The 27,371-nt window shown below is 43.1% G+C and overlaps 2 protein-coding genes across 9 annotated transcripts in view; one reads left to right on the top strand and one right to left on the bottom strand.

The window, feature by feature from the left end:
- Positions 1-19,682, bottom strand: part of gabrb3 (gamma-aminobutyric acid type A receptor subunit beta3) — a 44,730-nt gene extending 25,048 nt beyond the window's left edge. For 2 of the 4 annotated variants that reach the window (XM_076726575.1, XM_076726578.1), the window contains exons 1-2: positions 19,481-19,682; positions 1,977-2,024 (exon numbers count right to left, since the gene is read on the bottom strand). In XM_076726575.1, coding sequence (XP_076582690.1) covers positions 1,977-2,024; positions 19,481-19,575 — 143 coding nt within the window. In that variant the 5' untranslated portion in view covers positions 19,576-19,682. Of the gene's footprint in view, positions 1-10; positions 613-1,976; positions 2,025-19,480 lie in introns of those variants that run through there. The other 2 variants (XM_076726579.1, XM_076726576.1) reach the window with 2 other exon arrangements.
- Positions 41-25,380, top strand: gabra5 (gamma-aminobutyric acid type A receptor subunit alpha5). 5 transcript variants are annotated; one of them, XM_076726581.1, is made up of 11 exons: positions 115-197; positions 3,700-4,153; positions 5,206-5,290; positions 5,472-5,596; positions 6,673-6,740; positions 7,122-7,342; positions 10,585-10,667; positions 17,438-17,581; positions 21,150-21,302; positions 21,604-21,815; positions 21,952-25,380. In XM_076726581.1, exons 3-11 carry the CDS (start codon positions 5,208-5,210, stop codon positions 22,240-22,242), a joined length of 1,380 nt encoding a protein of 459 aa, XP_076582696.1. In that variant the 5' UTR covers positions 115-197; positions 3,700-4,153; positions 5,206-5,207; the 3' UTR covers positions 22,243-25,380. The 5 variants fall into 5 exon arrangements, with proteins under 5 accessions (XP_076582695.1, XP_076582696.1, XP_076582697.1 ...); XM_076726582.1 differs by lacking the exon at positions 115-197 and having other exon boundaries at positions 3,854-3,888; positions 4,062-4,153; XM_076726580.1 differs by lacking the exon at positions 3,700-4,153 and having other exon boundaries at positions 41-197.
- Positions 25,381-27,371: the final 1,991 nt, after the last annotated feature.

Here is a 27,371-nt window from a genome sequence, read left to right as displayed (position 1 = left end):
CCAGACTCACCTCTGGGCACAGCACATCACTGCCACGGCCAGCGGCAGTGAGAGGATGTCAAAGAGCCCTGTTTTCCGGGGTCCCCACATCCCGCGTGCGGCGTCTGGGTGGAGGGGTGATGTCCGGCGTGCAGCTAATGACTGAATGAAGAAGCCCCGGTGCTCGCGCTCGCGCCCCCCGAGCTCCGCTAAACCAGGTAAGGCTTCTTCCACATCATGTCTACCGCTGGCGCAGCCTGGGCGAACATGCCTCGTGAGGCAGAGGCGCGTTTACGCGGCTGTCAGATGCGTCCATACGGCAGCGGAGCCGTGAAGCCTCGCGCAGGCAGCCGCTCCGTGTCTCCATCCTCCGGTTAGCCTCGCTCAGCCTCTCGCCGGTTAGCTCGCAGCCCAACTAAGAAGTGCTCGTCAGATATCCATCATCGCACTTTCACGGGTACAAATCCACAGGTTCGAAGCCCAGGTTGAAGGTAATCCCTCACAGAGTCGGTGAACAGTTTGGAATATGACTTCATGCCAGTGCGCGCGAGGTTATCATTAAAGCTCACGTGACAGACTGTATATAGATGACTATGTACGCGGCTGTCCTGGACCGAGAGTCTCAGACTGGGCAGGAGTTATTAAGACGTCAGGCAGGAGGGCTCCAGTCCTCTTCTGAAGCCATTAGAAGAACTCTGTGTGTGTCATAATCAGACACCTCCACGTTTTATTTTGGCTCTAACATCACAGCAAAGGGACACACAAGCAGCCCAAGTGTCCAGAGGGTTTCTATGATATCACTGTGTTGGTGTTTTTCCTACAATATTTTAATTAATGTTGCTCCAGGACCATCACTGAAACTGAGCCAAAAGTGGCAAAGCCCCCATGGGGACCAGGTTGTGGTGGATGAAGGGTTTGAGGTCAGGACCCTCAGCTTGAGGTCAGGGGTTCATGTCCAGTGTGGAACTTGTTATTTAATTGTTATTTTTAGACTTTGTTCACAGATTATTTTCATTTTTTTTTTCTGTCACAATTTGGAAACATTTAGGCAACGAAACTTGTTCAGGTATAGGCAGCAAAACTACCTCACTAGGTTTAGGCAACAGCTGGCTAGTTTTAGACAACAACACTTCTTAATTAGGTTTAGGCAACAAAACTACTTGGTTAGGTTTGGCTAGATTTAGGCAACACTTGGCTAGTTGTAGACAGCAAAACTACTCAGTCAGGTTTAGGCAAGAAAACTACTTTGTTATGTGTGGATATCCAAACTGGTTCGGGAAAAGATCTTGATGCTTTGGGTTGAAATAAACCCCATCACAATATTAACCTTGTGTTAGTCCAACCACCGAGGTTAAAGGCTAACTTCTCCGATTGTATCTTTCCAGTAAGTTGCAATGATGGTCCTGGAGCAACATAATTAGGATTGTAGAAACAATACCAAGAGCAATATCACACCGTGCTCAGCCCAAGAGCCTCTCCGGGCGACTGAAATGGCCAGCACAACCCTGGAGGTTAGCTAAAAAATACCCCATCTATGAGATGTTGTGAGATGTGAGATGAGAAATTATCTGACGACTGTTCAGATGTTTTCAGGTTTGAGAAATGGCAAAGATCAGTGGAGGGATACATGTACTAAAACCCATTTGGGCCCACAGAGGTCTACTATGGTCTAATCCTGAGACGCTGGTGAGTTTAGTCTTGATTCTTGGCAGCAGAGGTGTGAAAGAACCTTTGGATCTGGTGTGAAATACTTCACCCAATTTAAGTTGTTCCTGTGAAGATTTCCTGAAAACACTGTCTGTACACTTTCACTCTGAGCTCTTTCAGTTTGCGACAGTACTTGCTGTGGTGGAAGAGGCTCAGTGTGACTGCAGGGAATGAGAGTGTCCTTGAACTGGACTCTTCCCAACACATTTCTCATCAGACGCTGGTCTTTCTCTACGTTTCAGAATTAACACCCTTCTGCTTTTAATATAACCGTAGGGAGTTATGCTTACCTCGTGTCATAGATGGCGTACAGCTTCTTGTTCCCATCAACAGCATTCCTGTAAACACAAAAGAAGGAGGAATTACCTGCCGTGTCAATGCAATGCTCCCTTCGCCTGACTCTGACTTTTCCTTTACTCCAGCTGGAGGCTTGTTTCTGAATCCACTCTGTCAGGGAACAACAGCACCAGAAGGATTTCACCTTGAGTCCAAATTCATAATGGCGCTCCAGCTTCATAAACAAGTCTAAAATTTAAAAGAAATCCACCTCTATAACTGACTCAGCTGGAAGTGAGTTGACCCTAATCCTGCTGGATATGAATGCAGAATGATAAAATTCACTGTAGAGTTGTATTTGTGCTGCTGGCAGACGTGTGAGACGTTTGTCTCCTCCTGCAATCTGGACCATCAACCTGCAATCAGGACTCTGTTTTTTCAGGTGTGCGTCCTACGGAAGTCAGGACCACAATAGGCTGCACTAAATGTGGGGGAAAAATGAGTTTTTATAAAGTAGTTTTACCAAAAGGAAACACAAAAATGGTGACTCTTACTTTTTTTTGGTCGCAATACTGATTCCTATAACTAAAATCAGGATTGTGCCATAACAATAACCAGTGTTCTCCACATCATTGGGATCATTGCTGTGTATGAGGCTGTAGCTATAACACAGAGAACTCAGTTTATTTGACTTCACCTCAATGTCATTCATCTGAATCGTACACTAAAAATTACAAAACAGTAACCAAACAACAAAACAAACACTACAACGTATATGACATCAGACACTGCGTTAAGCGACTGCAGTGCATCAGCATCATCGCTTCCTTTAACGTTCAGTGTTTCGTGCATGCAGGCAGCCAAACACTGACTTAACAGATTGACAGACTGAGGAACAAATGAGTTCTGCAGTCTGTTCAGTCGAGTCTGTGGGTCTCTAAATCCTAGAAGTTCAGTTTTCACCATACCAGGAACTCACCACAGCAAATGAACATCACAGTAATGTTTTCTCATCGGTCACATGCCCGAATGTCTTAATATGGACAGTATCAGGCCGATCCTAATCAGTGCTTCTCTCCACACAATCAATAACTCAATTTAACCTCCTGTTACCTCCTCACTGTACAGTTTGGGAGCTGATTTTGCAAAGTATCAGTGGTGAGAAAATGTCTGCACTTCCCCAAGATGACGTCCTCAAATGTCTTGTTTAGTGCACAACCCAAAGATATTCAGCTGACATCATAGAGGAGTGAAGAACCAGAAAATATCCACATTTCTGACTCAAATCGATCATCAGAATAGCTGGTGATTAATTTGATAGTTGAGAACTAATCGATTAATTGCTGCAGCTCTGCACTGCACGCCATGTATAACACTAAACGACTGTTAAAGCTCAAAGAACCACGCTGGTTCATCACTGACACACCTGTCATGAGTATTGTTTGTTTTGGACGTTTATTGCACCAATACAGTAAGATACAGACTGTGTATCTTCATATAATACATACATATTATATTATATGGTGCTATAGTTTCCTGGTAACACATCATAAGAAGAGCATGAAGGCTCTTCAGAGGTTTATGTTGTTGTGGAGATCCCTCTGATGGTTGTCATTGTTACTACTGATACTTTATCATTGTATTGTTTCCCTCTCTCTCTCTCTCTCTCTCTCTCTCTCTCTCTCTCTCTCTCATCATGTCACCCCCTCCCTTATCTGCCTCCCCATCTCTCCACAGCATCTCTCCTCCACTCACTGGCCGCTCACCACTGTGCATCCTCCTGCCTTCCTGGCCGCACTGCACGCTCCTCCATTTAATTCGCCACCAAACTCTACTTGCATTGCACCTCGCCCTTGGATACACTATTGGATTTTTTGCAGAGCTTGCCGTGTGCTCGCGGCTCCTCGGAGACCAAACTGAAGGATGGTCAGTCAGCAGAAGTGTTGGGAAGCCTTTATTTTTTCGCTGCCAACCTTTTAATCGCTCTTGGGCGAAATAAACCTCGCTGACAGTGAAATTAGTCCACATCTTTTCTCCCCCTCTCTCTCTCCCTCTCTCTGTCTCCCTCTCCAATATGCAATCATTGTGCGCGGATGGAGGTGACGTTCTTCAGAATTGATGCCAAACACTAAACAGTGCAATCTGCGTGTGAGATATCTGGGAGAAGTTTGACTGCGCATCGTCTTGTGTGGTAAGCTTTGGTAACTGCGGCTGTGCAGCAGAGCGTTGCTACAGGCCGGCGCGCAGTGAGATGTAGTGGGACGTGGGGGCTTTGGAGGGGGGCAGGATACAGAAGTGTGTACCGGAGGTGTGCTGCTGGAGAGGACCTGCACCGGGATAGCTGTAGACTTAGAGAGCCGGGGACGGCGGCGGTGATGCAAGCCGGAGGAAGAAGGGTAGTCACACTTTTCCGTGCTGCTGAAGGGAAACTGGAAGGGACGCGAGTGCGTGAGTGAGTCGTGAATGAAGGGGCTGCGGCGCAGGGGGCGTACAGTCACCGCCACACTGAGGGGATTTACTGTGCGTACAGGGTCCAGCTGCAGGAGGTGCAGAGAGGATTGCGGGATTGATTACAGATGTGTTTGTGGAGGTACAGCAGAGGCAGGTCACACCTTGGACATCCAGCGGTGGAGGATAAGGCACAGCTCAGGCAGAACTCGTCAACTTCTCCAGAGCGTTAGATTGCAGTAAGCTGGGTGGGCGAGCAGAGGGTCCGACAAAGACATTGCATTATTTGCACTATTTGCAAGTGTAAAGATCTAAGAAAGAGGAACTTTGCATTATCAGCCTTTTTTCATTCAGACAACATGTGCAGGTCCTACAGATGTGGTGCTCATTGTCCTGTAGTGTTAAAAAAAGGCAGAATGCTGGAGATGCTGCATTGGGTATCATGATACTGTGCATTTGTTTCTGTTTGCACCTGATATTTGTGCATCTGATAAAGATTTGCTGATCACTTTACACCCAAACGCATGCAGCCGGGGCTGAATATTACTAGATTCCAGTCCATGCCTGTAAGAGCTGATTGCATTAAACCATGAACCTTTTCATAATCAGATAACTGTATTATTTCAAATTTACTTTTTAGTTTCCGTAGTGAAACTGCTTGGAGGCTACACAGTAAATACTTCTGAAAATAAATCTTTTCATACTGACTTAATTTGAGATAAAACCAGCCCGTCAACAGTGCTGGTGAAGAAGACAGTTACTGTAGTTTTGAGCATGTGAGACGTCTCGTTGCAGGGATGGGCGATGGAATGTGCTACAGCTTTGCAATGAGACGTCTGTGGGTCTGTGTCTTGCTTGTGAGCATCACCTGCCGTCTGAGGTAAGGAACTGACTCGTTTTCAGTAGTTCGACTCTTAGTTAACATAAACGGCTTCTGTGATAATCTCCTGAATTAAGTTTTGTATTCAGTTGAACTCATTTGGAAGTAAATTAGCTGAGTTTTGTCTTTTTCTACTTTGCGTCCCTCTAAAGTCTTTATTTGAAAATGCTCTCACGTGCAGCCTCTCCCAGGATGTAACTGGAACTCCCAAAGAGGCTGAATTAAACGACAACATCACCATCTTCACTCGCATCCTGGACGGACTGCTGGATGGTTATGACAACAGACTCCGCCCTGGACTGGGAGGTAAAACCACTTAAAACACAAACCTCGACACCTCTGCCAGTCTGCTAATTAAAACAGTCTCATGCATGCTAGGTGAGAACTGATTATGCCATTGGGAAAATGACTTGGGGGTCTTGCTTTTCTAACAACTAACACAGAAAGCTGTGCACTTTTGGATACAGATGAAAGATGCTCAGCTTCTGTCGATCGCTCTCTGTGAGAGATCACAGCCCGTCAGTCCACTCAGAGAATGATGCTCTGCGCTGCAACATCCGTCTTCTGCTAATTCCAGACCAGAGGATGTGTCTGTATTTATGAAGTCTTTATCGTCAGCTGCTAACATCTCCTCTAAGTATGATTTAATGGCACTATGAACGCACGCCGACGCACACAGTGTGCTGGCGTGACCTTGAGAAAGCCATTACTCCTGTTATTAAACAGCAGCTCCTTTGTTCTCAGTGGATGCAGGTCAAAATATGAAAGACTGAGAACTTCTCATCAAATGAAAAGACACTGAATCTGTCAGTACAATAAGCAAAGACGATGTCTCTCCGCCACCTCTCTGCGATTGTAAGATTGCAGTGCTTCATGAAACAGCACAGTATTTAGATGATTAAACACCTTTAAATCATTAGAAACTCCCTTTGGCCCCATTAAAGTAGAAGTTTTGTGCTTTAAGGTCAGCATGTGCTGCTTCCACTCTGACTGTATCACACTGGTCCTGCAGGAGTTTGTCCAGAGGCCACTGAGCTGCTGTGATAGCTCCAGGCTGTTCAGGACATGCTGCATGCATCTGGAGCGTGTCACTGAATGCAAAATAAAGTCACAGCGTGATTCAGATTCTTTCTGAATAACTACCAACGTATGTCTAATGAAAACATATGCCATGAAGTTAAGTTGTTCAGTTTGGGACCCTTAAAAAGTTCACATATTGAATATTAAAATGAATTCTTCTCCTTTGATAGAAGGCCCTCGGTTTTATGTCGAACTTCACAGAAAGCAAAAACCTGCATGAACATAGAACAGATGTGTTCTGAACAGTAATGTAAGATATGAATCTGCTGTAAAGGCTCACAGTGTTCTGTCTGTTCTTATAGAAAAGGTGACAGAGATCAAAACCAACATCTTTGTCACAAGCTTTGGTCCAGTGTCTGACACCGAAATGGTAAGAAGCTCCTTCTGTTTAGTTAATGCAGCACGGATTTCTTGACATAATACTGCTCTGTACCTATAAACATGTTCTAAAAACCCATTGAAATACACTTTCAGGTTCGTTTTACAGGCCATTATGTAAAATTGAAATTCAGAGTAAACCACAGTACAGCTGCATTAAAAAAGTTTCAGCTTTACATTGCGTCCACGTTCAGTGCATCACGCTGATTCTACTTAACTGGCATCCTTATCGTTCATGATGTAGCATGAACAAATAAAACTGTGTCTGACTTCACTTCAGTGGTGTGGAACATGTGGAAGCTGCACTCAGTTATCACACTGTAGTCAATTAATGTGTGTTTCAGTTGTAATTAATGTGTTATTCTTTCTGTAGGAGTACACCATTGACGTGTTCTTCCGTCAAAGCTGGAAAGACGAAAGACTTTGCTTTAAGGGCCCGATGGAGATGCTTCCCCTGAATAATCTCCTGGCCAGTAACATCTGGACTCCGGACACCTTCTTCCTCAATGGGAAGAAATCCATCGCGCACAACATGACCACACCGAACAAGCTCCTGCGGCTGAAAGATGATGGGACTCTGCTCTACACCATGAGGTACGGCTGACCTTTAATCACGCTTCGCGCAGCGGCAGGATAAACATTTCTTTTCCGTCCCGTCTTACAGGAAAACTTTGACTTGTGAGAGCTCACGAGCGTGGCTCGGAAATATTGTGTAATCCAATTACGAGAGGAGTGATGACTAAAACATCCATCAGCCTGTAACACATCTTTGGTAATGGTTTTTAAGACCCCCGCTGCACTAATACAGCCCACACACTCGTACTACATGTCTCAGTGGTGCATCGATGCGTCATCATGTTGTCCTCATACTGTAACTGGAGGTCAGAGGAACTCCAAATGTTTGCTTTGACCCAGCGCTCTGACACAGGGAACTGGGTGTTTCAGTCCTCCTCCTCCTCCTCCCCCTCTCACGCCGTCATCCTCCACCAATAACTGTGTCACCACATCACGCAAACCTTTGCTTTGACAGGAGGACAGCGCGTCCTCTTCTGCTTATTGCTCCCAATCACAGTTCCCATTTCGTATATTAGAGCCACGTGTAGTCATACGAGCTGCTACGGGAAGGTAAAAAGTTCATCGCTTTGCATTTTCTGTCGCCTAAAAGTCAATTAGAGTTGTCTTTTCTAGTCAAATGAGTCTAATCCATTCATTATTAGTACTTATAAAGGTTTATGGGTGCTATTTGAGAGCAATACATCACAGCAGAAAACAGTGTTATATCCTAGATAGAAGCATCTCATTTACATCCACTTTCACATCACTATCACCATCCTATCAGGACAATAAATCCTCCTAAATCAAATAACAATAGAGGAAGTTGGAGGAAATGGACGTGGGTGCATGTCAAAAATGACTATTGATCCACTGACTTTGAAATTACTGCAAATCTGCAGTACATTTGCTCACACTACAAGCCATTAGAAATGGCTTCACGATGGCCCATTAATGCTTTTGTGTTCTGGGAACAAGGTTATTAGAGAAACATTTTATGCATGCATTACTCTCCTACATTGGTTGTTCGCAGAACAAGTGCCCCAGCTAGCATAGCAGGAAAACATCTCTCGGAGGAAAGGCGGAGTTTCGATCGAGGCAGTGCGGTGTTACAGAACGGTGTGTTTCACAGCAGATCACAGTGAATTCATACGAATCTAAAACATAATACACACCTGTGTGAAATAACAATGACGTCAGCTATTTAGCTTTTTAGCTGCTAATTCACCTGCTGGTCTGCACTGTCTGGATGGTCATCATGATTTATTGGTACTTCACTAATTAAAATCCTTCTCTGTAAAGTCAGAAAATGTCAGAGCTGCACTGACCTGATGAGCTGAACATCATCCTGAACTTTGATAATAACACACTTTATGTTGGTTATTCATCTCAAAGAAACACTCACTTACAGAAGAAAACCCCTGGAAGATACGTTCATGGGCTGAAACTGATCATTACTTTCCATTAATTAATCGGCTAATCAGTCAGTCGAATACTGTCTCTCATACTCTGTAACTGAGACACGCAACATGTTCTGGAATAAGAAATCAAGATAAATATCAGAAGGACTCTTTGTATTCAAAGCACAAAATCTCAATTCCTCATCTGAGCTTTGCATAATCGTCCACTGGAGAGTGATGGAGGCCAAAACAGAGACTCAGTGAATGAGCCGGTAAGCAAAGACTGATTATTATACAGTATAATGTTGTGCTCTGTAATATCCCAGGATCAGAATAATGCAATGACTTCCAGACTCATCACTGTTTCTGCTCTCCCTCACATATCGAGGCTGCTGTGCGTTGATGTGGGGAATATTTTGACTAAAACAGCTGAGACAGCAGATGGCCTTTAATATCCAGAAATCCCTCCTCTGCGGCCAATTTCTCTCTTATTTATGCATTTTATTAGAATGATATAGTAGAAGGTATTATGAGTGGTGGTAGATGTGTGCCAACACTTCAACATTTTACTTACACACCCGAATGTTAAGTATAAGTATTATCAGCTAATTATGCAAAATGATCAAAGTGGTATGTTACTGCAGTCTGTTATAATAGAATTTTATATTATTGTTACTGATGTCAGGTCATGGTGAGTGAAGCTGTTTTAACTCCTTCATACACACTCTGACAGCATCATATGAGCTCGGTCCAGCTCTTCATTTAAGCTTTATGATGTTTACACTGAGCACAGTGATAAAACCCAGAACTCCATGCATGGCTGCACCGTCCATCAAACAGAAACATTATAGATTTCTTTTGCATTATTTCCTACGAATTATCCTTAAATTTTCCCTGACGCATTTGGTATGTTGGGAAACTTTGGTGTCCCTGCTCGAATCTGAACTAGAGCTCTGTGTGTTTGAACAACACTTGGCTGCACAGCTTGAGTTTGTGCTGACTGACCCGTCAGCGGGTTGGTGCTTGTTCAGGGCTTTTTAATCTTACAGAAATATCTCATATTTTCAGAGATGGTTGCATGGTTTATATGTTGACTCTTAATCTGCAGAGTCACTCTTGAATCTAGCTCTAAAAATACAGGATTCCTCTGCCTGCAGAAGCAGAACAGAGCAGAAAGTGTAAACGCTCCAGTAAAGTACAAGTATCTCTTGGTATTGCCAGTATTGCAGTGTGATATTGTGGAGTATTTAAATGTCAGTCAGTCAGTCAGTGTCACATAATCTCATTTTGTCTGCTGGCATACATGCGTGGACACACTGATTTTCATGGTGACGACAGCAGCTGTGACCATTATCGGTGTGTCCAGCAGAGGGCAGCATCAGCTCACACTCTGCGTCCCCTGCGTGAGCGTTCACACGTTGTTCCCGCGACATGAACTCATTTGTTTTGTGCTTTGTTTCCAATAAAGCTTTCATTTGAGCTTTATTGCACTTCCACAGACAGGTGGCAGCCTTTCTCCACAACATAATCCTGCTTCTCAAATAATTCTCAAGCTCATTTTTGCACATGCAGTTGCATCATTCTTCCCAGTTAGGTGTCATGTTGGTTCCCTCTGGTGGCTCAGTTGCTTATTGCTCTGTGCTGGGAAAATTACATTTGACTGTGCTGTTAACTGTCTGAGACACACTAATGAAGACAGACTGTGATTTTAATTGGTTAATGGCTGCAGACAACATGAAGCACAACCCAAATGAAACAAATTACTTATGATATCAGGAGACGTTAATTTGTGAAAATGGTGATCATGACGATGATGATGATGATGATGTCTCATCCCACACAGTCAGTTTATTTGCTCTCTGACCTGCGTGAATTTTCTTTCAGACTGACTATTTCAGCTGAGTGCCCCATGCAGCTGGAGGATTTCCCAATGGACGCCCATGCTTGTCCCCTTAAATTTGGAAGCTGTGAGTAAACATGGCCATAAGCAAACACACACAGTGAGTAACAGCATTAAATAATGCAGGAAAAGGTGCCGTGTAAATGTTTCACGTCAGCAGCCGAGGCACCAGAGACACATGAGCTCTGAAAGTGTTCCCAAATCTTTCTAAAAATACCTGAGGTCACCAGTGAGGGAAGTCGCATGTAGTTTTGACATCTTTATCCATGCAGGAGATGTGGGGATGGATGTACCTGGGTGTGTTTGACAGCCCGTGTCCCTCAGGTGCAAAGCCATTGTTGTGGCGGCGGTGCAGGAGATAGCCATGTAGACACTGACACACTGCTCCTGATTAAGCCATTAATCAACATGTCAGGGCTGCTCTCCTGCATCCTTCACTGCCTCAGCTACACTTAATGGGAAATATTTGAAACACACAAAGCGGGAACAGCATGAGACGCACACACCAAACCTACATTTACCACCAAGGTAACCTTTAAAAATCCAATCCTACGCCTTGCACATGCACAGCTAAACCACATTTGTGGCTCATGCCCAGCCTTCCTTATGACTCCTAAGCTAGTTAGTTGCCTCACACACCTCCAGAGGTACGAAAATATCTGGGGAGCTCCGATCGTGTCAGCTTAAGATTAGCATCTGAGGTCTTCCCTGCCTCTGACGTATGGAGGGTTATCTCCAGGCTCTCAAGGCTACAGCATGCTGCAGGCTTGGTGTCCTGACATTTAGCCACTCCCACACCACCTCAACCCCCAGCTGAGCCCGAGGACAGGGATAATCAAAGCAACCAACTGAGGCTCCATTGGCATTCGCATACTTGGCGCATCTGATGTTCATTAACTTATCAGGCAGCCCGGAAAGTTAAAACCTGTCTTGATTTAATCATGCAGTTTAAATACAGGTCTTTACCAGGCGTCCTGTAGATCCAGTGGAGCTGAGGTAACAGGTGACGGAGATACTTCAGTTCAGTTCAATTAAATACAACTTTATTTATCCCGGCAAGGTCGATGGTATGCAGCAGCTCAACAAATACGCACACAGTGAACAAGAGAGGAAAGAAAACACACTAATAACGTTTCCACCCACCTGTTTTCATGGGAAATTTCAATTTATGCATTAAAAAAAAGCCAAAAATCAAAATGTGGCAAAGAATGAATCACAATCATGGATGGAAACATGCGTTAATTCAGATATTCTTTTGCCAATTTTCTGAAAGTGTATTTAAGATTTGTGCTACTTTTTTCTGTTAATCACGAAGAGAAAAACATTAAAGGCTTAAAAGCTTGACATGTAACTGGTTACAAATACATGAATAATAAAGATGAAATATCCAAAAACAGCTGAACCCAACAACAGCACTGATATGATGATATATTAGATTTATATATTTCAGAATCTGATTTCCAGTGTTTCATATCTTCTTTTGTAAGCTGAGTTTTATCTATTACAGCAGAGGTGAGAGAACAAGCAGTGTCCAACAGAAACTGCAGGACGCTAACTTGAGAATCAGAAGTATGTTGTTGATCATAAAAAGGTTTTAAAAACCTCACGTCACAGTAAAAGTGCAGCCTGTGCGCGGTCGTCAGCGGTAAAAGTTACCGCGGCGCAGTATATCCTGTTTCCTCCGGCTCCATTAACCCTAGCTAATCCTTTGACCTAATGGACAGCACTCACCCATGAGCTCCAGGCTTTCAGCAGACCTGTCCTTTGCTCTTGTGTTAATCACCTCTCGCGGACTGAGCGCCACTATCATCAGCCTCGTCCTCCGCCTCAGGAGTCTTTCGCCGTGGATCGAAGCAGTCGGGGACAGTATGCACTCGTGGCTTTAGTTTAAAGGAAGTGAATGATGGATGGAAAGTGTTTGAATTATGTAAATACACTGACGTTCGCTGTGTTGGTGTGAAGGTAGCACACAGAGTGCTGTCGCTAGTGTCCAAAAGTCACACAGTCAGCCGTCGTTTCAGTCGTCCATCTCGGCTTTCTTACTATGCTAATGTTAGAAAGCCCCAATTTAATCTTTCTACACATGATTTTCTGTATAGTTTTGCTCCGTCTGCCTTATCCACCTTCACACTTCCTCACTTTCTTTCTGGACCAAAAGATCGACTCAGCTTACAGCTGACGTTAGCTTAGCCTAGCATAAAAACTAGAATTAGGGGGAAACAGTTAGCCCAGCACTTCCAAAGCTCGCTAATTAGCAATTGATATCTTGTTTGTTTAGTCTGTACATAAACTGAAGGGTTAAGACATCGTGCTGTCATCTTATATTTCTTAGCTACGCAGCGGTTTACCCCTGCTTTCAGTCTTTATGCTAAGCTAAGACAAACATCTGGCTGCAGCTTCATATTTAATGCACAAATATGAAAGTTGTACCAATCTTCTCGTCTAATTTTAGCCCAAAAAAAAGGTAAAAATCACAGACAAGCTGAAGTTTAAGGAAAATGGTAGTTGGAGAAGAAACCAAACAGCAGCATTCAATGAAAGGAGAAAGACTCAAAAAGACGCGAGTTGGTAAACTCTTATAAATCGCACCATTGTTCATGTTTTTAACTGCTATTTTCTCGAAATTTAAAACAGGATTTATACCTCTGACTGAACACACGCTGACAGAATCACCAATATATTCCGGTTCTCTCTGTTTTTAGTAATGTGCTGACTGGATTTTAGGAGACACGAACCATGAAATGTGTTTTATTCCTTGCATCGACTGAGCAGTGGAAACTTAACATGGATTTATTTCCGTCCTCTCTAGCCTGTTTTAATATTTGTAGGTTTTGTAAGCCTTTCTGTGGCTGTTCTAGCCTTCATTATATTCAGATAATATTGTAGTAAAGTGCCAATTTTGTGTTAGTGGTCTCGCAGCCCACTTCTAAGTCATAGTTGAAATAATTGCTTGCATACCACAAATGAATAGAGGAGGAGCTGAATGACCTGAAACGCAAATAGAAAGCAAAAAGACTGAGATTATCTCATTTTCAGACAGACTCTCTATTGACTCAGTAAGTCTAATAGTAATTTCTCATTTTAAATCGCATCCTGGTTCTTATTAGTGTGTTATTTGTGTGTTGTGCTGTATTCCTACCCATATGTCTCTTGGCCGGGGATATAAGACATATATCATGATTTGCAGCAGCTGGAGTAAAGGCAGCTTTAACTAGTGGCTGAGAAGTGCTCTGTAATAGCCTGTGGGGGAATGGAGGAAATTACCAAAAGGGCACAGCAGGAGAAAGACCTGAAATAAGTCAGGGACGTGGGAAAAAGCTGTGCGTTGCAAATTCACAAAGTGCCCACATTCACTTCGGCTTGTAAACCAATTTGTCCTGAACGCCAATAAAACAAAGGAGCAGAGATCTCGACCCGTTTGATACGGATTCTCTATAAAGACCAAATTTTCTACATCCTGCAGGTTTGGACCTTAGTGCATGCACGTCTTCACGGTTATTGTACCTTCTCCTCAGGAGGACTTGCGGCAGTATCAGTATGCTAAGTATGCTCTTCTATGTCCTGAACACCACAGGCGTGCCTGTCAGCTAAAGGTCACATATGACAAGAGACTTCTTTGTATTAGAATTATATTATCTAACCACAGCTGCCAAGGACTGGGAGGCATTTGATATCAGGGATTCTCCAGAAATGTCAGTGACTGAACATAATAGGATCAGCACACATTATTTCCAGTGTACAGCAATCCTGATAGGTAAACCCCAATTAAAAGAAGAATGCATGTTAATGTGGATGCAAACAATGCACGCACCTGCTTGCAACCTTAAAAGAGCTGTGACAGAAACGATGCATTCAGATGTGAAATAAATTCTCAACACTCTGATCCTACAGACTGACAGCAGAGCAGTGGATTTTACTGTGCGAGTAGTTAGAAATGGACATTGATGCTGACGTTATAACCGACATGCATCAAAGCTAACGGCCTCTTTTCTCTGCAAAGACTGAAACTCTTTACAGCCAAAAATGTATTATTGCTATGATATTTGTTGTTTCAAACCACAGGAAATTCAGTTCAGTTTAGCTTAGCATAAAGACTTGACATGGGGAAACAGCTAGCCTGGCTCTGTCACCTGCACCTCCACAGCTAACGTGTGTGTCCTGTTCATTTAATTTGAATAGAAACTGAAGTTCATGGTTTTACAGGCATACAATAAATGCTGGATATCTTCTTCAACTTAATGGTAAACCCAAAGTCAGCGTTGCCTACAAGAGGACACTCCAGAGTTTACAGTATGACAGACAGTCTTGACATTTTGGTAGGTGCATCAAACCAGCTGCCAGAGGTTTGGCAGTTTCATTCTGGCCTAAATGTCAAAAAGTCAATGTTAGAAGTCAACAATGTCAAAGTATGGCTCAAACTGGGTTCTTGTAACGCACAAAACTCTTTTTATTGAATTCATGAGGAGGAGAAGGAGCTTAATTGTCAGTGATTTTTTTCTTTGGGCTGTACTTTTCTCCTAAAATGTGAGTTATGTCAGAGGAACAAATGCAAAAAACTGCGGGAGCAGGCAGCAGCAAGACCCAAAAAACAAAGACCAAACTAATAACAAACCGGTGTAACACAGGCAGGAAACAAATACAGGATAAGGGAAGAAACACTGACGACCTGACATCTGAAAGAGGGACGACACACTGACTAAATACACAAAAGAGGGACGACTCACGAGGGACAGGTGAAGCTAATCCGCAATCACAAGGGCGGGAAAGAAACAAAGGCAGGAAGTAAAGCAAAGCACGGCACGTGAGGAGAAACTCTTTCAACATAAAACAGGAAATAACTAAAACCACGGCCGCGCGTTCGCCAAAAAAAAAGAAATCAGCAGCTTGTGTGACGCAGTTCTACAAAGACTCGCTTGAGACAATGCGGAGTGTCTCTGAGACGATAATCCACAGACTGGTGGACTGGGGTCAATCTAAATTGCTGTGAAGTCTTCTAACACTGCAATTGCTGGATTAGTGCAATACTGTTAGATTGGACGCTGCAGTACGATTGACACACACACACACACACACACACACACACACACACACACACACATAGAGATTTAGTGTATCTCCACTATGTGTGCAGTTTGCACTCCAGCACAGTTTGAGCGCGCTTGCCTGTTGTATGAACGTACGTGTGCGTTCAGAAAGGCATTTGAATGCATCATCACATGAAGGACTATCAGCTGTGCTTCACACTCAACGGTAAACAAGCCACTAATTCCAAAGGTCAGAGGTCAAACCCTGGTGAGCGGACCCAGAATCATTCGAGGCAATCTCTCAGACTGTGCCAACACTCACAGATAACATCACACCATTAGTAACATCTGTGTATTGTGATACGCTCAAACTGATTACATCAGATCCAAACACGAGCTCTTAACAGTGACACCAAGTTAATCTCTGCGTAATGAAGCAAAGTGGATGAGAGGTCAAGCGTTGTATCTCAGCTTCGCCACGTTTCTTAGCTGCTAACGTCTTAAAGTTGAGGAGCGCTGTAACGCCGACATGTCAACAGCTCACAGCATCTGACCAAGGATTCACATTCTGCCACAGCTGGATTATATGTGAGCAGAACGTCCTGCGAGGTGTATATGAGGCCTGTAAATCACTAGTTCTGCCCTCTGACTGTCTACACTGTGTTGACACCACTGAAAAACACTCCGTAAATGAAAAAGCTGGTGTGAATTTATGTCTTACTGTAGCTTTTTGTCAACAAATCCCATAAAAAGACCTAAAATGTGTAATCTGTGTATTCAGAACCTGCTTATTCCTGCCATCGATCTTAGATCTGATGAGGTGAGCGTCCTCAGGGACTCTTTTTCAAGCTTTGATAAGCTGAGAGGAATAAAGTGACGTTAGTGGCTTGTCAGATTTGAAGGACTACAGGACGGCAGAAATAACCGAACTATGTGAGTTTATCTGCTTAACGGATCTGCTGAAGGGTTTTTATGATATCAAAGTTCACAGGGGGAGCTAAATATGAGCACCTGTACCTGAAAACTAACATGACGAAAAGGCAACTCTTACATAATCGCAATCACGTAAAATGTCATTCATCAAACTCATCTTTGCTTGAGAGGAAGTAACAACAAAAGCTCGCAGAGAACATGGACAGAAAACACAGAACATGCACCTTTCCGGGCCGACGGGAATGACCCAGTTTCACCTCACTGCTGTTCAGGAAATGATCTAATGAGCTTTTTTTTTTTTTTTTTTTTTTTTTGATCCACCACATAATATTACATTACATTCAACTGGCAGAAGCCTTTATCCACAGTGACTTTGACTTTGACCGCACACACATCAGGAGCAATTTGGGAATCGGTGTCTTGCTGAAGGAAACTTCAGAAGAAACTGAACCAACAACCCTGCAATTAATGTCCAGCCCTCCAGAACACCTGAGCTCCTGCCACCCAGCTCGAGTCTGCTGCTTTAGGACTAGTGAAAGACTGTGGAAAATTTAGTGATCTATTGATCTACTGAATAACCTTTTGACTGATAGATGTGCTGCAAACCTTTGCAAACCTTCTAGAGGAAATGTTTGCTGTAAATGTTCAAAGTCCTCTTCTTTAGTTAATCCTGAGGCTTTCTATGGTTAGCTATGGTCAAAAGGATACATCTCTGAGATATCTGTAAATGAATTAGTGAATCTCACAGTCAAACATAATAATGTGGTAAATCTGTGACATGTAGTTATTGAACCGCCTCATGTTGTCTAAGAACAGTGAAATTAAAAGCACTGGTTTCCAGTCAGGACTAATTGTACGTCTTTCGGTCTTGTTTTCTCAGATGCGTATCCGGTCTCGGAGGTGGTCTACACGTGGACTCAGGGAGCGGCCAAGTCAGTGGTGGTGGCAGAGGAAGGCTCTCGGCTCAATCAGTATCATCTCATTGGTCAGACTGCAGGAACGGAGGACATCTACACCAGCCGAGGTGAGAGAAAACCGCCACGTGACCCCGGACGACCAGGCCTCAGATTAAAGATGACCTGTTCAGGCCTGCTCTAGACAACAAGGGCCCCTGGGAAAGATTTTCTTTGGGGGCCCTCATTGTTTTGATTGGAGCTGAGAACTAAGAAATGAAACTATAAAATCTATATGTACACTGTAGTGTAGTAATATACATAACTATATAAGAGTATTTGTTTTGTGAGGACAACATGACGACTCTTTGATAATGTACAACGTTCCTGCAATCCATAAAGTGGTCATGACTCGTGACAGTGACATTAATACATAAAACACAGATTTGTAGTAAATATAACTTCATTCACGAGATGTTCATTAAAGGTTTGAAGTGAAATTTGAACCTTTGTTCCCCTGGAAGAACGTCACCAGACTCCATTAAAAAATCAGGGAGTTTTGTGATTTGTTGAGTTTGAAGAAACTTTGCTAACTTTTGGAAACCCCGTCTACAACAAATTATTAATTATTCATCCTCTCTTGTAAATTCGGCAAATACCTGAATCCCGACTTTTGCTCTCTGTCTTTGTTTTCCTCATCTTTCTTTCTGGCAGTGCCAGAGGAATGTCTGGCTTTTGAAGGCGCCATCATGTCCTGCTTTAGCAGCATAATGACTGATTGGACAGTTGCTGCAGCACCTGTGCCAATCAAATCAATCCGCTGACATGTGGGCCCCCTGGGTCAGAGAGACGTTGATTGGCTTGACAGGATCTATCCATTGAGGAGGGGGCCTCCTGTACTGGGTCAGAGCCATTGATTGACTTTACGTCTCCCAGCAACTGTTATTTAGAAAGACAGAACTGCGTGTTCAGCGTTTACGGCGGGCTGGCCCTGAACCTGTTCTGTCATACACATCTACACCTTAGCTGTAATTCATGTGGCCTAATCCCCCGGTTATCTTATATCACTCACTTATTTCCTGCCTTACGACACCGATCGTACAGTAGCTTCAGGCAGGAGCGGGGACGTTAAGCCCCCACTTCAACCCTGTCATTCAGCTCTGTGTTATTACAGTGTGCGCCATCCAAAGATGCTGTGAGAAGAATTTTTTTTCAAATCAAGCTGGATAGAGACAATGAATGAATCACAAGGATTTGAGAATGCCTCCCACACATAGCCAGCTGTCTCTGGGGCAGCCAGAGAAGAGAAAGAGGGGGCAAAAAAAAAAAAAAAAAAAAATCACTTATCCGTGGTCTGAGCCATTGGGTCTGTAGGGTTAATCCGTATGCAGGCCCATCAGTTGTGCTTTTACTGAGTGACGTCACAGCTCAGGGATTGGCTGCTGTGGCGGAGACACGTGGAGGGGGGGCGAGCGGCATCTGCTTAATTCTGTTATGTAAAGAAGTATGATAATACATTTCTGCTGCTTGTTGCTGGTGAGTTTATGGGGGGGGGGGGGGGGGCTATAGCTGTAATGTATATAGAGTTAGCTGCTTTATCCTGGATGTGCCGGGAAAGATAATGCATCAGAACCAAATGTGTACCGTTAAGTGTGCCACGAAGCGGCAGGAGAAAATCCAACAGTGCTCAAAACGCTCAACAAGTTCAGATTAAGGCACAGGTCGCTGTATGTAAGTCTGCACCCTCCCCGCACTGCTCAGACACACTGAGCCAGCATGGCCTTAATTAGCATTGCTAATCTGAGGTACAAACCCTCTTTAACAAGCCAAGAATAGCTCAGCAAAGGGCTCACACTGGGTGCATGTGACCTTTGACCTGCCAGGTTAAGCTGAGGAGGATGAAAATATAGACACAGGAACTGAATTGATGAAAGGCAAACCTTGTCATTTCATCACATCACACACATCGGCGCTTTCACATCAAAACAGGAAGCGGCAGAGCTCAACAGATGGTTTTCATGTGAACTTACCAGTTGACCAACATAGCCGCGTTGTTCTCCGCTATGAATGGCAGTTCCCCGCAGACGCTCCAAAAACCAAACAGTAAAATCCACCACAACCGCATTTTCACGCCTTGGAGATTTCCATCCACTTCGGAGCCCGGCAGGCGGTCAGATCAGAGCGGGGTTTGCCCGGTCGTGCCGGCGCAGAGCACGGCTGCAGGCCAGTAGTCCTCGGAGCAAAGGCAACACAGGTGCCCCTTTCATTAAAGACATGGTGCTTGTCGCCGCATTGCATGGACCATCCAAACTTTTCCTCCAGTCCCTCTCAACCCCCCTCTGCCTCAGTCATCTGTGCACCTGCTTGTAATCACCGCTGATCCAGGTCTGTTTTAGTGTTCGAGCTCAGGCAGGCAAGGATGTATGTCACCAATCAAGAGTGGCCCGGCCTGACAGAATGGGATGGACTGTCTGCTGCACACACACACACACACACACACACACTCACACACACATAGAAAGAGAGAGAGAGAGAGACAGAGGGAGAGCGAGAGAGATATACAGGATGCAGATTGTGACAAGGGATTAGTGAGACAGAAAAATCCGATTTTGCCAGGAGAAAGCAGCAGTCATCTGTGGATTTTCTATAGTTTATCAGACTCCATGGCTCGACAGGATTTTTGAGAAAAAAAAATCCTTCAAATGCAATCTTCGGTTGATTAACAGGATCTGAAGATTTCCCCACCAACCTGTTTTTTCAGTAATTTAGCTCACGCTTTCATGTTCAGAGGTCTGGCCTGAAGGTTGTGAAGAAAAGTTTACTCGTACAGCCTTTAATATCAGCCGCCGAGGACTGAAGGAAGTGGAAACAACACACTCCAAAACAGGTTTTTAATGCACAAAAAAACAAAAAAAACGAGTCTTAGAAGGGGTCTCAGAGGGAGGAATCCCCCGATCAGGTACATCAACACTGTCTCAGTCTCCATGAGCGTCGGCCATCAGCTGGGGTACGCACCTCAGACACTGGCTTACTTGTATTATTTACTTATCAATTAGATTCCAGATAGATTATATACTTTTCTTAATCCTGAACCGTCTGTACTCTAGAGTGTAAACTCAGTTAACTGTAAACAACAAGGGTGTATCTTTGTTTAACCTGCTCAAATGCCAAAACGTGACACAAATCAGTAGTTTTGTAGCTAAATTGTTCATTAAGATTGATTTTAGTTGTCAGTAAATTCCATGAAAAGAGCAAAACCAAAAGTACGTTGGTTCATCTTTTATTACATTTTACCTCTGTGTGTCATTTCCTAGAACAGCTGGAGTTTCAGCAAACGTTACTCAAACAGCAGTAAATAATGCATTCTGTTTTTTGGAGACTATTTTAAGATGAGGATTATTACACGTTTGGTGAATTTTTACAGCAGCAGGATGATACGTGTGTGTCGATATGTGTGTGTGCTTGATTGTGAGTAAACAGTGCTTGTGTTTGTGGTAATGAAGGTGAACGATGAACACTGGTGCAGTCCATTAATAGCTTTCATTCTCGCTGTCCCCAGGTCAGATTTGTCCTACAAAATATCCTTCATTATCACAGTCTATCTCCTCTTCTATTCAATCGGGATTATGTTTTCAGACGGGTCTAAAAACTAAAATCCTTTGAGCATTTTCTCCTCTTTTGTTCTGCTGTTTGCCACAGGTCAATACACGGTGATGATGGCTCACTTTTACCTGAAGAGGAAGATCGGCTACTTTGTCATCCAGACCTACATGCCTTGCTTCATGACTGTAATCCTGTCGCAGGTTTCCTTTTGGCTCAACAGGGAGTCCGTGCCAGCGCGGACCGTCTTTGGTGAGTTTGGAGAAGCCAGACCCGTCATTACCCATGATTTTACACTGAATAGACACTGTAGGAATAAACCTGTTGAACGGCTGCAAAGATTTCAGTTTGACGTGTTAATGTTGTGCTCAACACGTTTCATTATGTCTGAAATGTGGAACGAATGAAACCATGCATGCACGGCGGTGCTGCTGCATTGTTGTCTATAATGCTCTGAAATGTGCCCTCCTTTTGCTCTGACTTAATCTGTTGGGAAAAAAAACACAATAGTTGTTCTGGTTTGCAAAAGTGACCCAGTTCTCTCGGCCACCAGGTGTGACCACGGTGCTCACCATGACCACTCTCAGCATCAGTGCTCGAAACTCGCTGCCTAAAGTGGCTTACGCTACCGCCATGGACTGGTTCATCGCAGTGTGCTATGCCTTCGTCTTCTCCGCCCTTATTGAGTTTGCCACAGTGAACTACTTCACCAAGAGGAGCTGGGCCTGGGATGGAAAGAAGGCGCTGGAGGCCCAACAGCCCAAGGTATCTACTGTTGGTGCGGGTGCTGATAAAAGACTGTGGGGACCCAGACCTTTTTATGACGTTCAGTGAGTGTGCAGCACCTGTTTTGGTCCAAATTGTGTCTTCACTCACTCAGTGTGTTTCTTTCTCCCCACAGAAGAAGGACCCTTTGGCTCTGTCGAAAAAGCCCAACAACACCTGTTCGGCCGGTGTGAATTACACAACCAACCTCACGAAGGACGCATCCATCGCTACCATTTCAAACAGCACGGCTGTACAGCTCAAACCCTCCGAAACCAAGGCCCCGGACCCCAAAAAGACTTACAACAGCGTGAGCAAGATTGACAAGATGGCCAGGATAGTGTTCCCGGTGCTGTTTGGGACCTTCAACCTGGTGTACTGGGCCACGTATCTCAATAGGGAACCGGTGATCAAAGGAGCTGTGTAAGCTTTGCGATCCGGGTCATTCATCCTCCTGACAGCCACTTCAGGATTTCATAACTGGAACGCAATCGAAATCAATGCCAAGCACTTAGTCCTTGTATCATAGGTGTGTTTTTTTAGGTCATTGGATAACATTGCATGTCTGTCGCTTCAGGAAAATGTTGCCATGTTTGCCTTGAGTTTGTACATGTGTGATATCCGACTTTCCCTCAAAGGCAGTTTAATTTATCTCATTTCAGAACTCCAGTCACTGATGAGTTTCTGCCAAATCCTGATATTTTAAAACCTTTAGCATTTGGCATTTATATTTTCCTTTTGAGTGTACAGTAGGTGATGGTACAGCAAGGCCAAATGCTATGCAAAACAACATTTTTACTGTGTTATTACTCAAAAGCGGCTTTTACCTTTGTAACTCTTACTTTGTACAAATGGGCCGGAGGTCCAGGTGTGCGAGGCTGGGCCCAGGCACATGGACCCTTGCTTCCTTGTTATATAAGCAGATGAATAGCCATGCTAAATGTGTTGCCTTCAGAGTCTGATAACTCGTAATGAATGCACTGAAATCTCCTGCAGTTCCTTTTTGGAGGCCATTTTTTTTTCCTACTTTTCATTAAATCTATTTCTCTTTTTTGTTCTTTTGCTACTTTTTTCTCAATTTTGAACAGCCAGTTTTCCATAAATCTAATTATTCTGTTTATGTGGAGATTAAATGGGGACAGATTTCAAGCTAAAGTGATCGTGGCAGCTTCTGTTTCCAGAATCCTGTATGTCTGTAGGTAGTTTAAGGAACATGTATATATGCCCTGCTTTTAGAAGAGCACCACTAAGCCAGTAAGGTTAGCTTCTATGTTATGCATATACAGCAACACAGTGTTACTCTAGTCTAGTGCTTCATTGAGCGGATATTGAGAAATGAGCTTGAGCTTTAGCAGTTTTGACAGAATATATGAAGCTTTTTTAAGACATTTTGTTTTTTAGGTCAGTTGTTTCTATAAGCTTTGATGCCAGTATTCTTGAAAATATGTGGATGCTTTGAGCAGGATCACTTTTTTTGTCATAACTTAGAGTAGCTGCTGTAGTTCAGAGACTGACGTGAGCTCATCAGGCCCATCCGAGAGACAGAAAGCCACAATGAACAGGTTATTGCATTTTGACCAATATCACAACCACATGATCTGTAATTTTTTGGGTTTCAGGCGAAAACGTGAGATCAAGTATCAATATGAATTTGTAACTGAATGTTTGTGAAATACGCTTATTCGCTTTCTTGCTGAGAAAAGACTGATACCACTGTCATGTCTGTACAGTAAATGAATGAAGCAAACTGTTAGCTTAGCTTAGCACAAAGACTGGAAACAGGTAATTACATCAAAGGAATACTTTGACTTTAGGGGAAATATGCTTATGTGTGTCTTTGACAAGACTTAACTGAAAAGACTGATACCACTCTGTTAGTGCACTAAATATGGAGGTACAGCCAGATGACAGTTAGCTTAGCATAAATCTGGAAACGGGGGAACAGCTAGCCTGGCTCTGTACCAGCTCCTTTAAAGTCTGCTCATACACACTTTGTATCTTATCTGTTTAATACGTACATTCAGAGCCATTGACCTTCTGTGACTCCAGCATCCTGTTGCACCATCCTCTGTATATGTGGGTTAAGATGTAGCATTAGCTTGAACGTAGTGTTTAACTGCATCGCACCACGTTTCTTATTGTGACGATGGGAGAGAGAAATGATTGAAGAGCCAGAGGAAATGTTAACACTTTATATTAAGGTACACACATTCATATTTCATATATTCAAACTGGCTCTTTATTAGTCATAATAAAGCACTTTTTAATGCCTTAATCTGGAGGTCACAGGGTTAGCGTTATTAAGGGTTCGGGTTAGGTTATTAAATATTGATGTACAACAGCTTAAGTAAGGATACTTAAGCAGTATTTAGGATGTTTTTTTAAGGGAAAACTCTTGGTTTAGTAGTTGTAGGATATAGTCATGCAGAATAAGGCATTAATCAGTGATTTATAATGACTAAAAAAAAGCCAATATGCTGCTAATACAAATGCTACTAACATTCTTGAAGACATGATAGCAAACTTTTTAATAAAAACAAGTCTGCTGTATTTACTTTATGAGGGATTTTCTCTCTCATTTTGACCAAAAGGTGCACAAGGTGAAGCATCACTCCCTGCAGCGATGCCAGCTAAAACACAAGAACACTAAACATGATGCAACTTAAGAAAGTGTCGAGTTTACTGCGAAAGTTATAATATCGCTGTTTGTGTTGATAAAAAATGACATCAAACTTCTGCTGCTGCGACAGGCAGCGTTCAGTCACTGAGACAGCCAAATAAGGGTTAGCTTCAGTCGACAATTGATAAAAAAAAAAAAATTAACATAAAACAAAGTGTTTCCTGGCTTCATTACTCACCGTACAGACACGACTGCTTCAATCTTCTCTTCAGTCTAACCTTCATCAAGAATGCGAGTAAGTGTATTTAGTGGAGTAACTCCGAGTTGAAGTGCTTTTATAGTCTCCTAAAGACCACATGAAGTCAAGCTCTGTCCATGGAGGCTGCATGCACCACGCTCACCTCAGCAGAGCACGTTTTTGCAGTCTTCTGCAGGAACACTTTGAACCCGAGCCCGCTGTCTGTTTGGGTAGAAGATTAAAATATGAATGTGATCTACTCATGTGACTTTATGCCTTCTGTGCGGCCTGCCACTATTTAATAAGTTTATGGAGCACACCAGTTGTATTGTATTATTAAGTGAATTTGAGGTACAGGCTGTTCTTTAAATGCAAATATCTGAAGCAATAAATAATGCTCATATAAATAATGACTTCTGTTTATGGTAACGTGATCATTTGACCTTCATGTCTTTTTATCCATATTTGATCCTTTTGGCAATAGTCTTTTTCTATATACGGCTACACTCTGGTTCTTTTTAGCTGATCTCGTCCCTCTTTGGAAGCACAGTGCTCTCTGACCATGTTTAATGTGTTTATTTCATGTCTTTTCTTTTTGTAAAAGATCTGTGCAGATGACCACCATAAGGGTTGGGCCACTATTGAAACCATGTCTTTTTCTTAATTGTTATGCATATCTGATTCCAAATAAAGCTTCACTGAGTCAATCTGTCTGCTGTTATTGGTCAAAAAGCTCAGCGGTAATGAAGCGATAAATGTCAGTTCTGTGCTGTGAGATTGCAGATAAACACACACGCAGATACAGATTGAGCAGTGGATGAAGCTACAGTACATATTTAGATGCATTTATGCAGTCGACGTGATAAAACACTGCTTTAATCTTGCTTGATGGAACAACGGCCTGCACGTGCTGTTTCTCCTTTGATTACACACATGCACATCCAGATCATGCAGCCTTTACAGTTGGTCTACTGGTAAATCCATCTTGGGGGTCTCTGTGGCGGTAACATCTGGCTCACATCTGTTTGTCAAGGATTTAGCTCCATTTAAGTTGCTTTTTCCATTCAGCAGGCCCATACTCTACACCAAATTAAGCTGTCACTGATGGCACCAAATGACATCAATCATAGTATATAGCTTGAGAAGCGAAGATGGGCTGCAGTATATGCTGGCGAAGAGGCTCGTCCTCTCTCGTCCACGTGGCCATCAAATCATACTCCAGGCTATCAGAGTGTGCTGCTGCTTGCTGACCTTTATACACACATTTTAAATGCGACTTGCTATAGACAAAGAAAATGAACCACTTTCAGGTATTTTGAGGCAGGTTGATGCTGTAAAATGATGAATCAAGACATTTTTTATGTGATTACAACAATACAATTATTCTGATGACACAACTTCCCCCAAATTAGTTCATTCATTCGCAATTTACCTCCCACCAGCAGTCACAAATGTTTAAAAACCTACACACAGTGGCTCGTTAATGAATTCTATCTCCTCCATCGCTAACTCCCTTGTTTATTATTTGCCTTCAGGAACACTGAGGTCATCTGCTGCTGGTCTACTGGAGGTTTCCATCAGTTTTTACAGAAGAGGTAAAAGGAGAGAGTCTGGATGGAAATCAAAGTTTATGACGAGCTGTGAGATCCATCACAGGCTGAGCTGAACACAGACACGCTCCCACAGATATGCTGTGTTCGTTGCTAACTAGCGTACAGCTAATGTCTGGCACCATGTCTCTTTGGTGCAAATGAACAGTCCAGCAGCTAATCATCGGCTGGTTTGAGCGATTCCTTCACGGTGGGCTGTTCATGTGCACAGACAAGATGTTTGTGGAGCGAATGCAACACAAACAGGTATCAGTGAGGTGTGCACAGGCTGTGGCTCAGGGCCAGCTGAGGAGCTGGGGATGTGTTAAGAGTGAAAAATCTGTGTAGTATGCATAGGCAACTCTAATATAAGGCACTATTCATTATGGCTACTATCTATGACACGTCTGCAAAACTGCTTAGTCAGGAGGGATGAGAGGACACTCGCTGCACCTTATGTTCAGACACACACTGCAGCTACTTTATCAGCATACAAAATATCTGTAGCTCCTGCATGTAGCTCACTGATGTAATTTGATTTCTGCAGTGCTGAGTGTGCATTCTTTACCCTTTCTACAGATTCAAGTGTGAATCCACTCTCCTCTGCAGAAGCTCAAAGGATCACATAAAGTCATGCTTTGTATGTAACTGACCGTTTCTTTCCATGAACAACAAACAGTGTTGGACACCGACGTGAATGCAAAGAAAAACATTTGTGTTGATTATATCACTGCATTCGTGTTAGGAAGGACCATCAAATCACGTATCGCAGAGAAAATACAAAACAGTACAAAAAAAGTACAAAATGTTGCATCATCATGTGAATTTTAATGCTTCTAAAAACCATTAGGTCACCCTGCAGGTGCACACATGCAATAAAAAAAGCCTTTTTAAACTAATAAAGTACTTTTAAAACACAGGAGGAAAGTGCCAGACAAAGGATGAATCTAACAGGAAAGTAAGAAGTACAAGAGGGAAATATAAAAATGCTGCATAAGATCATGAAAGGGAGGAAATTACACAAAAATAAGACTGTAAAAAAAGAAAATAAAGCAAATGGTTCAGCCTTTTCTTCTTCAGCATGTTGTTTCAAAGTGCTAACAGCGAAG

Source organism: Chaetodon auriga, chromosome 3, assembly GCF_051107435.1.
Source record: "Chaetodon auriga isolate fChaAug3 chromosome 3, fChaAug3.hap1, whole genome shotgun sequence".
Lineage (NCBI taxonomy): Eukaryota > Metazoa > Chordata > Actinopteri > Chaetodontiformes > Chaetodontidae > Chaetodon > Chaetodon auriga.
Note: the sequence above shows the minus strand (reverse complement) of the source record. Positions and strands in the feature narration are given on the sequence as shown.